Source organism: Lolium rigidum, chromosome 6 (assembly GCF_022539505.1).
Source record: "Lolium rigidum isolate FL_2022 chromosome 6, APGP_CSIRO_Lrig_0.1, whole genome shotgun sequence".
Classification (NCBI taxonomy): domain Eukaryota; kingdom Viridiplantae; phylum Streptophyta; class Magnoliopsida; order Poales; family Poaceae; genus Lolium; species Lolium rigidum.
Window position 1 is genome coordinate 281,145,108 of NC_061513.1, and position 15,309 is coordinate 281,160,416.

The 15,309-nt window shown below is 42.7% G+C and overlaps 1 protein-coding gene and 1 pseudogene across 1 annotated transcript; both read right to left on the reverse strand.

Moving 5' to 3' along the window:
- Positions 1–2,823: 2,823 nt before the first annotated feature.
- Positions 2,824–9,131, reverse strand: LOC124664245 (annotated as a pseudogene).
- Positions 9,132–12,496: 3,365 nt separating this feature from the next.
- LOC124664246 lies at positions 12,497–14,919 on the reverse strand. Its single transcript, XM_047201812.1, has 4 exons — positions 14,572–14,919; positions 13,146–13,574; positions 12,839–13,036; positions 12,497–12,733 (listed from the first exon to the last, which is right to left on the reverse strand). Exons 1-4 carry the CDS (start codon positions 14,917–14,919, stop codon positions 12,497–12,499), a joined length of 1,212 nt encoding a protein of 403 aa, XP_047057768.1.
- Between the last annotated feature and the right edge of the window lie 390 nt (positions 14,920–15,309).

A 15,309-nucleotide genomic window follows, 5' to 3' on the forward strand; every position in this document is an offset into this window, starting at 1 on the left:
TATAGACATACCTTGGACTCGCATATGTTTCTGTTGTACCACTCTGAGAGATGTAATATGGGTGGAACGGTGTTTCACTTGTGTTATGTCAACGACTTGTGTACTACACCATGCAGTGGTACGCTGGGTCATCACAGCCTAACCCTAATTTGACTTGGACAGGCCCAAGTCAAATAGACTCTATTAAAACCCGATCTTTATTAGTTTCCCGATCTTTCACGATGCACCTTGTTGATCCATAGGACCGATAGATCTTGAACTTCCTCGACAGATTCAAGGATACTCAAGCGCATATGATTACTCTTGACAACTCAAGAACTCACACATCTTTATTGGATAACTAGACGAACGTCCGAGACGCCGTCATAGGGCCAACCCCGCAGGGATGGTGATATTGGAGGAACCCAAGGTTCTACAAGACTTGAATCAAAACTAGACTACCGAAACCCTAGCCGCCCCACCTCCTTATATGAGGGGGAGGGTGGCCGGCCGGCCAACCCCTATTGGGTTGGGGCGCCCACTCATGGGCCTAACCCTAATTTGACTTGGACAGGCCCAAGTCAAATAGACTCTATTAAAACCCTAATTTGGCCCACAACATGACCTGACTACATTATTATCTCCTAATAACAAGATTATAATAAACTACTGGTACAACCTTAGACCTAATTATCGTATCAATGGCTGTCCTAGTGTACCAGGCCTGGATATCCATATCACAAACGGACGCGTGCGGACGCTAAAATGCGACGCGCCGCTGGAGATGCCCTGAGACCGACCTGGCAGGCGCTCGGCTCGTCGCTGCCTTTTCATCGATGAGGCGATGCAGGTCCTGGAATGGGTGGATCGGATCTGGCCACACATGCCAGCCGCCAGGAGACGAAGAGGCGAGTTCGGCGTCGCTCCGTGAGGCAAGGACAGTTCGCTAGCTCACGCTGCCTCGAGAGTCGAGACTACCGATGTCGCCTCGTACCTCGCTCAGGATCGGGAGTCGCGAAGAGTCAACCGTCTGCTTCCAGCGTTGCGAGGCCCAGTAACGATTCCTACTTTCCTTCCTATTTTTTTTCTTCTTTCCTACATAAGACTGCTCATAGTGGGAGTAACTTAGGTAGTAACATCACACATTTCAAGATATTTTGGTGACATGGCATAACAATAAATGAAGAAAGAGAGGGAGGTGGTAACTACCTATGTTACCATAACATCACACATCCCAAGATAAAATGAGTCTACTAACAAATAAATGAGACTTTGCATGATACCATCTCTAAGTTACTTTCCACTATGAAGGTAGTAACATAGACTAGTAACTTATGCATAACACCACCTTATGTTACTCCCCACTATGAGCAGCCTAAGTATATAGGCCTATAAAAAATTGGGCCCCACAAAATTCTGGGGCCCTGTGCGAGCTGCACACTCGGCACATGTGCCTGCTCGGGCCTGTTTCTGGTTACAAATATTTTCCCCCATCTCATGGTCGTCGCTGAAGTCAGTTGGCTCCTCCAACTTGTGGAGGAGCTTCATCGACCTCTTCCCAGCGCCACGGTTATCTTCTGTGACAACATCAGAACTGTATACATGTCGATGAATCTGGTTCAGCAACAGCGGACCAAGCACATCGAGATAGATCTTCACTTCGTTCGAGATCATGTGGCGCTTGGGCACATTCAAGTTCTTCATGTGTCTTCGTCTCGACAATTCGTGAACATCTTCACCAAAAGGCCTATCATCACCATTATTATTTGACTTTCGATCCCGTCTCAGCATTCGAGAATCTGCCGTTAGTGTTTGAAACAAATTAGGATCAATTCTTCAAGGTGTGGAGCTGGAAAGAAAAAAATCTCAAAAATCAGAAAAGAAATCATGATCAAGACAATACTCTAAGCATTATCAAGTTACACCATGTTCTGTTCCTATTTGACCAAGACCTTTTCTGATCAAGTGCACAACGTTGTCTCGGGGTTTTCGTGGAGCCAGCAGGATGGCAGGATTAAGAGAACAAAATACATTGGGCAAGTTGTGACAAGTTTCTGAAATCAAATAACTTAGATGTCATTGGCCTCAAATACCTTATAGACTCAATTTCTGTGACACCAGAACAAGAAGTATGAAGATCAGTACAGAACCCTAAATCACTTCACCGTACAGTTCTCAGGGGCGAAGTACAATTCTAGTGTTCAGCAAGCTTAAGAAATTAACAATTGTGAATAAACAGAAAGTTGTGGCCAGTTGAATTGTTCTTATCTAAAATACTGGTGGTACCATTGTGGCCAGTTGAACCTCGCAAAAAAGGTTTTGTGCCTGCCAGGGATGGTTTTGTGCATTACAAGTTGCGACCCAAGCTCGGAACGGAAGCACCACCACGCACAAACGTGTTCGTCTTACCTCTAAAATTGGTCATGTGCTACTAAATCTAATGCTGGTAGTGACCCATTGCCATCGATAATGACCGCTCAATTCAGCATACTCAATTCACTTCCGAAGCATGGTTATCTGTATCAACAATCATGAGAGGAAGAAAACAAAAATAAGAAATCCACAGCTTGTTGTGCTTGTATAGAACAACATCAGCATGAACAGGATTTTTCCAGATTTAAGATTTAACTGTAGAAAAACAGAGTCCTCTTGTGATCACTAGATGCATACGATTGATATAAGAGGATCATCGCCAGGTCTTCAAGCATTCAATTTAAGTTCAGGAATCAGTCTACAGATTGTTCGTTCATCAAAAGAAAGGCATTACATCACAAAGTTCAGAATAAGCATTACATAGCATCTTGAGTCCTGGCTCCCCTCCCCCATCAAGACAGGAGAAGTTAGTTATCCCATCTGGACGTAGGTACCGAGCGCGTCGAGGTACCAGCCGGAGCGCACATGGAAGCCGAGGATTTTGCCACCAGCTGCAGGGAGCTTGAACTGCGTGCCTTCCTCCTTCCCGTACGGACCAAAAGTGCGATGGTTGCTGACAAAAGTAAGTGATCTGATGACAAAAGAATTGTTAAAGAAACCGCAGTGGCTTTTGACGCTTGTCAAGTACTCGTCCTTCCGCAAACAGATCTGGGCATGCCAAAATAACATTTTATCAACATCAAGTCATTTTATGAAGTGACACCACTCGAAAAGAAACAATGTGATAGGTTGTGACTTATACCTCCGACTGTTCTCCCCCAGTTCCTCCCCACATATTGCTCTCCTCCGCCTGGCCATCCCGCTCATACAACACCGACATGGCATCGACAGCGCAGCCATGGCGGACAACTAACCTCAAAATGCGGTTGATGCCACGCATGTCCATTTTCCAGGAATAGCCACCACCGCCACCACAAGGTCCCATCTTCACAACTGAATCCTATATATGATAGACAATGCCAGGAGGCAAGTTCAGCAGGTATAGTACCAACAATGGGACATTGGAGTATCATAAATTTTCTATGGTTATGTCATACCGTTGAGCTCTTCTTATAATGGATTTTCTTCTTGATCTCACCATTGTTGATAGTGACTTTGATGCTGGTGGAAGGAGAAACCTTTGGGATCACCAGCGTGTAGCAGTCTGTAGATAAGCCCTGGTGCAAGGGAGTTATCTGCATAGTGTTTGATCCAGTGCAGTCACAGACTGCTCTTGGGCACTCCTTCTCATGCTCTTCCATCTCATGGTAGGACATCTTGGCTGTGCAGCCCTTACCAGCGTTGGAGCAAAAGACCTGGAGAGACTCCAGTACGCACTCCATTGCGAAGCACCGATTGTAGCCAGTGGCGATGGAACACACCTGGCACTTTTCCTTTTCCAGGAGCTTCTCATAGCAGATGGAACACAGAACATGACCAGCTGCACACTGTAAATTATGAAAGAATTTTTCCATGCTTTATGAGCCACCTTACTGGAAAAATAGAATGCTAAACATGCTGAATAGTAAAAAGCTATAAACCACGTAAGTTGATCGATTGATTTATTCCTACTGAAAATTATAATGACTGAATAACTTGAAAAACATTGTACAGATAGCAGAATAACTGTAGAAATTTTAACAAAAACCCGTGAACTAGAGTTGTAATTAAGAAGGATACATAATTGAAAAGCACTAATTTCTATTAAAATATATGAAAGACAGTGGTTACTTCGTAAGAAAACATTTCTGATAGAAGGCATTTGAAATGACCTGTGCATAGCACTTATATGGACACTGCTCGGGCAAATTACAGGTAAAGAAATACCGTCCGTTATGCTTAGATGCAATGCACATGGTCATGAGGAGGTTAGGAACGAATATACGAATATGTCATCCAAAAGCTAGGAATGGGAATAATTTGAATCCTTCAAGATATGTAGCTCGAAAGAAAACCCTTTGCTCAAAAAAATCAGGAATAAATCCTGGTCAAGGCGGTGGCTGAAGCAGTACCAACTTACCCCATGTCTTGTTCCTATTTCCAAGACCTTTTCTCATCAAGTGAACAACATGATCTCAAGGTTTTACTGGAGTCCGCAAGATGTCAGAATTAAGAGAACCAAATACATTGGGACAAGTTTCTGAAATCAAAGAACTTGGGTGGCATGGGCCTCAAATACCATATAGATTCAAATTTTTGTAACACTAGTGTTATTGTGATCCAAATTCAATAAGAAGGCTAACAACAGAGCAAAGCGAGGCCCGTCGGCTAGGATTTTATCGCTTCATAAGATAACCAGTACAGATCATCATCAAAGCCTATTGATACCTCTGGTAACCCGCCGGCTAGGGTTTTATTGCTTCATAAGATAATCCACGGTGTTTGTAAAACACTCCCCGATATAGTGAAGTTTTGCTCGCTGATGCCCGTGGTTTTTACCTCTCTTTGTTGGAGAGGGTTTTCCACGTTAAATCTTGTGTCTCCCGCTATGATTTCCTTTTTCGTTCTTCGTTACTGCCTATGCCGTTTAAATAAAATTAACACTATTTTAATAATATTAATTTAATTTTTTGGCGGATCCATTAACTTGTTTGTATGTTGGAGTGTAAGGTAGAGATGTATGGACCCGTGAGTATTTTATAACACCATTTATTTTTATATATTATTATTTTTATCTATGTTTTAACATATTTCCATGTTATCTCAATTTTAATTGATAGTTTCTACATAATTTTATTTATTGAGTGAGTGAAATGATTTGCGCTCTTGTGTTGACTCAGTAAATCATAGAAAATTAAAACTGGCGAAGGTAGTGCCTTATAGGTGCCGCACTAGCAGGCTATTCCCTATTTTGGTAGGGTAGGACAGGTTTTACTTGGGCTCTTTTCCCCTTTCCCCCATTTTTTTTCTCTTGCTGGTTCCACCATGCCACGAACTCTCGTCCTTGCTTCGGAGAGCATCAAGAGGCAAATTCAAAACACATTTAAGTCTAACATGCTTCCTATGCATAGGAATCTTGTAAATAAACAAGTTCATGAAGAGCAAAGTAACAAGCATAGGAAGATAAAACAAGTGTAGCTTCAAAAATTTCAGCACATAGAGAGGCATTTTAGTAACATGAAAATTTCTACAACCATATTTTCCTCTCTCATAATAAATTTCAGTAGCATCATGAGCAAACTCAACAATATAACTATCACATAGAGCATTCTTATCATGAGTCTCATGCATAAAATTATTACTACTCCCAACGTAAGCATAATCAATTTTATTAGTTGTAGTGGGAGCAAATTCAACAAAGTAGTTATCATTATTATTCTCATCAAGTGTAGGAGGCATAGTATAATCATAATAAAATTCACTCTCCATAGTAGGTGGCACCAAAAGACCACTATCATTATAATCATCATAAATAGGAGGTAAAGTATCATCAAAGAAAATTTTCTCCTCAATGCTTGGGGGACTAAAAAAATCATGAAAACCAGCTTCCCCAAGCTTAGAACTTTCTATATCATTATCAACAACTAGAACAGTGGCCCGCGCACATGCCGGGCGATATCTTGATAGTCTATTAGATTCTTACACGATCCATGAAAGAGAAACAACTCTAGACAACCGATTAATTCAGAATTTCATATTATCCTAGGATGGCATGCTAAAATTAATAACATTTTTATAATATTTTTGTATGAAGATAAATAATAACTTTGTAATCTAACACAATATTTATTCTTAAAATTACTACTCAATTGATATTGTATTATCGATCTATGTTAAATAACATATCTATATATACATTTATATGGAACTGAATTTCATGGATTATATATATTTTAAAATATTTTTTGGATGTTTTGAATTAGTTCACTTGTAGTTTTGCTCAAAGCTAATGAGCTTGCGGGTCTTGATGCATATTGTGCTTTTTCTTACTTTGTGATTAAGTGGCTTGTTAGATGCCAAATAATAATTTTCATAATATTATGTGTATAGAAGTTTAAATAAGCATTATGTGTAGCGTACCGTGTCCAACCTTTTCTCCCACATATTTGTGCGCTATATGCTCCTAGTCTCACCGACTCGAATTCCTTAGCCAATTGATTTACTCTTCTGATACAGTTGGGTAGCACCGAAGGGCAGGAATTAAAAATTCTTTCTTTATGTGTAACGGGCCACCGTTTTAATTCACCCAGGTACACCCATCCTCTGAAAAGTAGTCCAAACAATCCCCTTTATTGATTACATCTCCACTTCTTCTTATTCTTGCAAAGCGCTAGCTTCGAAATATGGTTTTTTCCGCTCCCAGGAATCCACAAAATTCAGATCAACGACGTTCTCTCTCGCCCAAAAATAGAGTCTACAAATGGCGCATGAGGTAGTGATAAAGGAAGATCATGGAGGACGTCCAGGCTGAAGAGTGTCACGCACCTTCGGTCTGAGCAAGAGCTTGAGGCTTGCGGCGCAAGATGCATAGTTTGCCAGCCATCTACTTAGGGCATGTTGGATGATGTTTTCTTGGATGAGCACGGATCAATGCTACCGTACATTTGTACCTGCAAGTATAATTTTTTTTTACTTATTTTTTCCAATTTTTTTCTTTTGCTCGTATCATATAGAAAGACACCAAATTGTTAATAGTAATCTTTTTCTTTCAAAGGTTTGACTGCTCACCTGCAGAATTCCAGTATTATTGATTAAGGGTCGTATTTTGCCACTGTTTCATGTCCTGGTGTGGCGCAACTCTCTCCAAAGAGAATTTGTATTTCCAAAGAGATGTTATCAATTATCAGTTGCATACTATAAATCTACGACAACCAGGGATTTGGGTACCGGTGGGGAAATCTGAGTATCGGTTAAAATTCAAGATCGTAAATTTCAATGATGTGAGGACCTTAATTATGTATCATATGGATTTTCAAAACATGTGAGGTTAATTTAAACTTTACAAATTATCTTTCAATTTTTTTATTATTCGTTGTTTCAAAAATAGTTGTGTATCATACAATAATTTTTTTTGTGGGAAGGTATTCCAAATATGCCAAATTTTACAACCTTTGCATATAATTTTTTTTCTGTGATGCCACCGTGTCGTATATAAATACACCTATATTGTGACAACATGTGTGCATAAGCTAAAATTGTATACGCGCACTGATAAGCTTTTGAGTTTTTGGAGATGGCTTCAGGTATGTGCGCGTTTCCGGTTTTTGGTTAAATCATGGCCATCAACTATATACATCTAACCATCTAAATAATCAATAAATAATCTTGAAACATGCACTTCCTTTTTTTCTGAACTGTGCAATCGGGAGATAAATTCATGTTCTTGTGTGAAAAGGAAGAAAAAATATTTATGATGTCATCCATGTCATTGTCATGTGCAATGGAGCCGGACTGGTCCGTGTGTTTGAAATGGAGCCGGACTCTATTACGTGTGCATGCTTTTCTACGGAGGTACCAAGGTAGCCCAAGGAATAGACTTCGTTTGGGCTAGCGATCAGAAATTTGGATTTCCTTATTTCTTTCCGTTCCTTTGGCTGGGTAAGTGCAAAGAAGGAAAAAATCATAGGATACAATGGACTGGTCGATTAACAAAGGAAAGAAAGAAAGGCACGCAATGAAAGGAAATTTTGGGATTGGTTCCAACGTGATATATTCTGTGCGCATGCAGTTTCATATCTAAACGGTTATATCTTTGTATGACTACCGATCTCTTGTTTAAAGTTTATAATCTTCCATCCATAGATGGCATGACTTGCGGACGTTATACGTGTCAAACGTGTACACGTTAAACAACGCGTTACGGTAATTTTAGTTTAATCATAGCCATCAATTATATATCTAACCATCTAAATAATTTAGATGATGTGAATTAACGTAACGCCTCGAAAAACACCTTTATTTTGCTTTTAGTATATAATAGACTAGCATGCCAAGTGTGAAGATCAATACAGAACCCTGAATCTCTTCGCCGTACAGTTCTCTGGGACGAATTACAATCTGAATTCTAGTGTTCAGCAAGTTTAAGCATTTAACAATTGTGAAGAAACAAAAAGTTGTGGCCAGTTGAATTGTTCTTATCTAAAATACTAGTGGTAGCACTGTGGCTGCAAACCTCGCAAAAAAGGTTTTGTGGTTGCCAAGGCAGCCTTTGTGCATTATGTACAAGTTGCGACCCAAGCTCGGAACGGAAGCACTGCCACGCACAATCGCGTTCTTCTTGCCTCCGCAATTGGCCATGTGCCACTAAATCTGATGCTACTAGTGACTCATTGCCATCGATAGTGGCCGCTAAATTCAGATTTTGTTCACGCTTGAACTGGTGACTTAATAATTATTTTGATCTCGGCCACTAGAACATGTATATCTGATGACCACCCAGTTAGGATCGAGTTCGAGAAGATGAACAAAGCGCGCGTGCTTCGTCTCCCCCAGCGACGGCGTTCCGCCTCCGACGCAGCGAAACCTAGCCTTAAAACACGGAAACCCTTCCCCATCCTCTTCCAAGTTCTAACCACTCTGCACGGCCTCACCGGCGTCCGGCAAGGGCATGCATGACGGATCAGAGTCAGACACGGATGATTAATCAGTTGATGGTTGCTCGCGCAAAAAGGGAGATCGAAGGAAGAAGGGGTGTGAAAATAAATGACCTGGAAGACCGGAGGCTTGAGGGGGCCGAAGCAGACGGTGCAGTCCAGGTCTTCCAGGTCGACGGTGACATTGGTGGCGACGGCGGCCTTCATCTTTTTTCTTCTCGGCGCTGCCGCTAGCTAGGTTCCCTCGCCGCTTCTGCTAGCTGCGGTTCGCCGGTTCCTCCCGTATGTCGCCTCGCCCCTCTGCAGACTCGCTCAAGTGACTATGCAACAGTGGCTTTGCTTGGATTCCTACTGCTCGCTGTAGTAGATGGCGATGCTGGGAGCTGGTCAAAAGCTGTATTGGGAAGGCTGACGGACTGAGGACGTGACTGGACGGAGGAGCCTTTTGGCTGTGCACACTCTTGCCATGACTGGCTGCACTGCATGTTGGCAACGTGTTCGAGTGTCCGCGCTCACGAGAGTGTGCCCGTGTATTGACACGTTATTGAAACATAGTTGAAATACATAGAGTGAAAATACATCGAGAGTGCCCGTGTATTGACACATGTATTGGCACACTCAACGTAGAGTGAAAATACAGTTTCCACCGTGCCATGTTTTGAGCACAACGTAGAGTGAACTGAGATTTTCTTAAGCTCGATCAGTTTTCATAAAAATGCAAATGGAGTTTTGCGAAAATTCAACTTGTACCAGAGAAACTCTATTTACATAGAACATTGAAGGAAATACAGTTTTTATTGTTCATACAAAATTTCACTATTAAATTGAACTAGGTAAGTGCCACTTACTATTAAATTAAAATAGGAAAGTTCCTGATGTTCACATATAGGCCAGGCAAAAGTTGGAACGGAAGTCAGATATCTAGCCGGATTATTTTGCTTGCTAGCTAGGCCCGACACTACAGGAAAACGGTAATTTGCCGGCTTTGATACCATGTTAATGTAACTAGGACTTACATAAACACAATGACGGCTCGTACACAACTGTGCCGGCCTCCTCTTCCTTTATACACTCAAGGGGTTATAGGTTACACGTGTAAAGAATACGTACAATATACACAATACATACCACATTAACACACCAGCCATTGGCAAAGAGGAAGCTGTCGTCGGCGTAGAGGTGTGCTGACGGTGGCTGTCAGTGTATGGCCGTCGGCGTAGCACCGATCGGTGTAGCAGAAATCACCGTCGGCGTAGCGTCGGCGTAGCGCAGGCCGTCGGCGTCTTCTTCGTGCCGATAACTTTCCATCAGCCGTAGGCACAGTTCCACCATCGGTGTCACTTTTTCATGGACACGGTCGTTTGAAGACATCGGAGATATTCCGACAGCCAGGACGTCGGCACCGCGAAGACGCGTGTCAACACCTGGTGGCTCCTCCTGTGTTGCCGCTACCTTGGATTCATAGGGGGATGTGAATCGGCAACTTGTGAAAGGATGTGGGAGTCCCCAACACAGACAGGAGCAAAGACATGTCTAATATGGACAATACAAACTATACCAACATCATGCTAAATCAGAAAAGCAATACATGAAAACTGTGGACAACAGAAACCCTAGCAAGATCATGATAACTCAACATATTTGGGACAAACAAGGAATGACAAATGTGGCACCCTAACAAGATCATGATAACTTAGCACATTTGGGACTAACCCGTGCAACAAGATCAAACCCTACGCAAGATCTGTCAACTCCTAATCAAGATCTAAGCATAACCGAGCATTCTTCAAGGAAATCCTTAAGAAGTGATGCACGAGGAAGAAGATGAAGTCACCGACATGCAGTCGCCGCCGCCACCGCCACCATCACCCACCGGAGATCTGTGTGCCGCTTACCTGCTTGCCAACGGGAGGTGGAACTTGAAATTTGGGGGGAGAGTGGGCGAGGGGGTCAAAATAGACGATGGGGCGCCGCAGGAGGTGACAAAATCTTTCCTGCCCCCCTTTTTCACTTTTCACCGATGCGCGACGCAGCTCGCACCATCCCCCTCCTCGTTCCCGTTTGTGCGACGAAAATTCCCTTTTCCATCAGCTCCGTGCGAGATTTGGATAGCTCACTGGAAACGGCCAATTCGGGCGTTCCTTCTGAGCTTGGCCCGGAGCTGCTTCAAGTAGCGTGCGATGCAACACCGCGGATGAGACCAAGAAATCAAGCAACCAAAACTGGACTCCACATACGAGCCAAGGGAAGCCCAGGCTACCAAACATGTCCATAGAAAACTCAAAATACAGTAAAGTTATTTTTTGCAGGTAAAAACACAATAAAATTGCAAGAACATTTGTTTGGACAAAACACATGAAAAAATATGGGAAAAGTGCATCATTTCTGCACGACTAGTCTAACAAAGAGACTGGACGGGATGATCAAATTCCTATGGAATTGTTTCATATAAATTTAATGCATAACGTTTTCAATCGACCCGATCCAAACTGTTTTTCTAAAGAATGCTACTCGCTGAAAACGACATTCACTTGCGTCCATTTAATCCGAACGGAAGGAGTAACATTTATCCAAAGACAATTCATACGAAAATATATTGAAGGATAGAAATCCCGCAAAAATCTTATGAAATCCCTACAGTCCAAGGACGGGCCTTGAGCTCAGCAATTCAGCATACTTGGCAACCTGTTCGGCTGCTCCCTGACCTATCGACAATCGTGAATAAAAAAACGGGATATGGCTTGTTTTTTCAGAACATCAGCATGAACTGGCTAATCCAGATTCAAGATAACATGTCCTTTTGCGAAGATAGTTTTGGCGAATGATGTACCTTGCTTATAATATTCCACCATTAACTAATATTACTAATATGTTTGGTAGATGGCTAAATGGGGTGAGGAAAGAGGATAAACAGAAAATTCGATTGGTGTTTCCGTTCTTTGTTGGGCTATTTGGAGAACTAGAAATGATTTTATCTTTAACAACCAAAATGGAACTAATTTTTTGCAGGTTATCCGGCGAGCTGCTCACTCAATTCAGCAGTGGGTTTTGCTTTTCCCAGTGGACCAGCGGGAGGCTATGGTTATTGGATGCAACCGAATGCTAGCGGTTGCTCAGAACTTCTTTTTACAGACTACTGGGTGGCGACATCTTAATAGAATAGCAAATGCATAGCTTTTCTATTTGCCATATTTTTAACAATTGATTCATGTATCGATTCTAGCTTTTTCTTGAGTGTAATAAGTAATGTTGGAACTTTTGTGACTTGATACTTCATTATTAATAAAGCAAGCCGTGTGCATCTATTGATGCAGAGGCTGGGGCTATGCTCTTTTATCGAAAAAAAAGATAACGCCATGCATACGATTGAAATACGAGGACCATCACCAGGTTTTGAAGCATCAAATATAAGTTCAGCAGTCACTCTACAGGACTGTCCATTCATCAACTCAGAAGCAAAAGTAATGCGTTACTACATAACAGAGTTTAGAAGAAGCATCAAGCTAGATTAAGCATTACATAGCATTTTAAGTCCCGACTCCCTCCCCCCCATCATGACAGAAGTTAAACAGCTAGCCCATCTGGACATTGGTGCCAAGAGCGTCCAGGAGGCCACCAGAGCGCCCGTGGAAGCCAATGATCTTTCCACCAGTCGCAGGGAGCTTGAATGGCGCCCCTTCCTCCTTCCCAAATGGCCCGAAATTGCGACGGTTGCTCACGAAAGTAAGTGACCGGATGACGAACCAGTTGTTATAGAAGCCGTAGTGACCTTTGACGCTTGTCAAATACTCGCCCGGCTTCAGGCAAATCTAGACATGCCAAAATGAAAATTTATCGCTATCAAGTCATTGCATGAAGTGACACTGTGACATCTTTCAACAAGAATGTGATGGGTTGCAAGTTGTAACTTATACCTCCGAGCTTTTTCCACCGGTTCCTCCCCAGAGCTTGGTCTTCTTCTCCTTGCCTTCCTGCTCATAGAACACCGACATGGCATCAACCGCGACGCCGTGGCGGACAACCACCTTCACAATGCGGTTGACGCCACGCAGGTCCATCTTCCAAGCATTGCCACCACCACCTCCACAAGGACCCATCTTCACAACAGATCCCTGCATTTCATAAAAAATAACAGGAGAAGCCTTTAGCCGACAAGTTCAAATACTAGGAAATGGCCGGATAGAAGCTTTAGAAATATTTCTACTCTTGTGACGCCGTTACCGTTGAACTCTTATGATCACAAGTTGAGCTCTTCTTATCATGCATCTTCTTGTCATCACGATTGCTGATCTTGCTCTCGCGATTGTTGATACTGATGTTCATTCTTACGGATGGAGAAACCTTTGGGATCAGAAGTGTGTAGTGGTCAGTTGGTAACCCATGGTGCAGGGGCATGGACTGCACGGTGTTTGATCCACTGAAGTCACGTACTCCTTTCAGGCAGTTCATCTCGTGATCCTCGATCTCATAGTAGGGCATCTTGGCCATGCAACCATACCCAACATTGGAGCATGGGACCTTGACAGACTGCAGGACACGCTCTACTGCAAAGCACCTGCTGTAGCTGGCGCTGACCGAGCACAGCTGGCAATAGTCGTTCTCGAGGAGCTTCTCATAGCAGGTCGAACAAATAACATGACCAGCGGCACACTGTAAATCATGAAGGGAATATGCCATGCTTGATGATACTTGGTAATTTGAGAAAAACATAGAGTGCTGAACATGCAGAAAAGTAAAAAACATATACCATGTAAAAATTGGTTGATTAATGACTAGAATCTTTCAACAAGAAAACAATGAAGTAGAGTTATAGATAAAAAAGGATACATCGTTACAAAGCTATAATTTGCATTAAAACATATAGAAACGAGTGACTGCTTGGTAGGCAAAATTTTCTGACAAAAGGAAATTTAACTGATTGTATGGTCACTCCTAGGTGGAAGACAATGCATACCAAGGTCATGAGGAGGCTGTTAAGGAAATTTTGAATATTTCATTGACAGCTAGGAATGAAAAATATTTCAGTTCTTGAAGAATGTCTGGAGGAGGCTGCGGAGTTGGAACGAAATATCAATCAAGACAAAGCTAAGCAGCACCATTTTACCAAATACATTTGGTAAGTTGGGATAAGTCATTGACAGCGAAGAACTTGGCTGCCATGGGCCTCAAAGATCTTACAGTAATAGATTCAGAAACTGTGACCAATGTGGAGATTAGTACAGATCTCTGAATAACTTTGTAGGTTTGTCCTACAGTACTCACTACCAGTTACTATGAAAATAAAGTGCCCAGCAAGGTACAAAATCTGATGCTAACTTGTGAACCATCCCGATCGTAAGCCATGGATGAACGCTCAAGCTACTTAACACATCTGAAATTTGAACAGGCCGGGGATCTCCCTTTTGCGGAAAAATTTAACTGTTTGCTACAACAAGTTCGGAAAGGCAAAGATTTCATCTGGCTAAAAAACTCAAAATATGATACGGCCCGCGAGATTACATCTGACAAAAAAAAGGATCAACGAGCGCACGCGACGGCTCCGACTCCGCTGCCTCGGCCTCCGCCCGCATTCCGCCGCCGGTGTAGCGAACCCTAGCCGCAAAATACGGGAACCCTTCCCCTGTCCACCATATACATCTTACTGTACTGCGCCCTGCAGGGCCTTCCCGTCCGGTACAGGCATGGCATTCCGATTGCAGCGCAATGGTAGATCAATCGAGGCAAGGAAGAAGGGGGTATGGTATGAGACCTGGAAGACCGGAGGCCGTAGGAGGTCAAGGCAGAGGGTGCAGTCGAGGCCCGCCAGGTCGACGGTGACATCGGTGGCGACGGCGGCCTTCATCTTCTTCTTCACGCCTCCGGCGCCGCTAGCTTCCCCAATGGGTTGTTGATTTGATTTGTGCTGTTCGCTAGTAGAGTGGTAGTAAATGGGGAGGTTGCAGAGGTTAGTCAAAAAGTGTATCGGGAAGGTGGAGAGACTGACGCGACACGACATGCCTAGCCGATAAGGGCATCTCCAGGCGGCGCATTTTTTTTTTTCCTTTTTTGACACAGTTTTCATTTAAACATAGTTTCAAATACTGTATAACATTTTGAAACATGATTTTACATAAACTAACACATAGTTTGGAACATGGTTTACACAAACTAACACATAGTTTGAACCATGGTGGACACAAATAAAACATTGCAAAATGAGGAAACCAGTTGTGTTGATTTCCGTATGTTCGCTGTCAAGAAAGAACATTCGAGGGCACACCAATCACCCAAACTGGAAAATCCAGTGGGAGGAGATGGTGCCCTTGTTGGTTCTACCGATGAGGCGAACATCCAGAAACCTCGACTACTGGCTTCGTCTGGCCCGTAGCCAGATTCGCTGCAAAGA

Bases quoted from the DNA above. Each gene is read 5' to 3' on its own strand.
- LOC124664246 (XM_047201812.1), bottom strand. From the start codon at position 14,919: ATGTCGTGTCGCGTCAGTCTCTCCACCTTCCCGATACACTTTTTGACT. The intron at 13,575-14,571 runs GTACAGTAAGAT...CATGATTTACAG, and splicing joins GGAAGGCCCTGCAGGGCGCA to TGTGCCGCTGGTCATGTTAT. The intron at 13,037-13,145 runs GTAACGGCGTCA...TATGAAATGCAG, and splicing joins GTGATCATAAGAGTTCAACG to GGATCTGTTGTGAAGATGGG.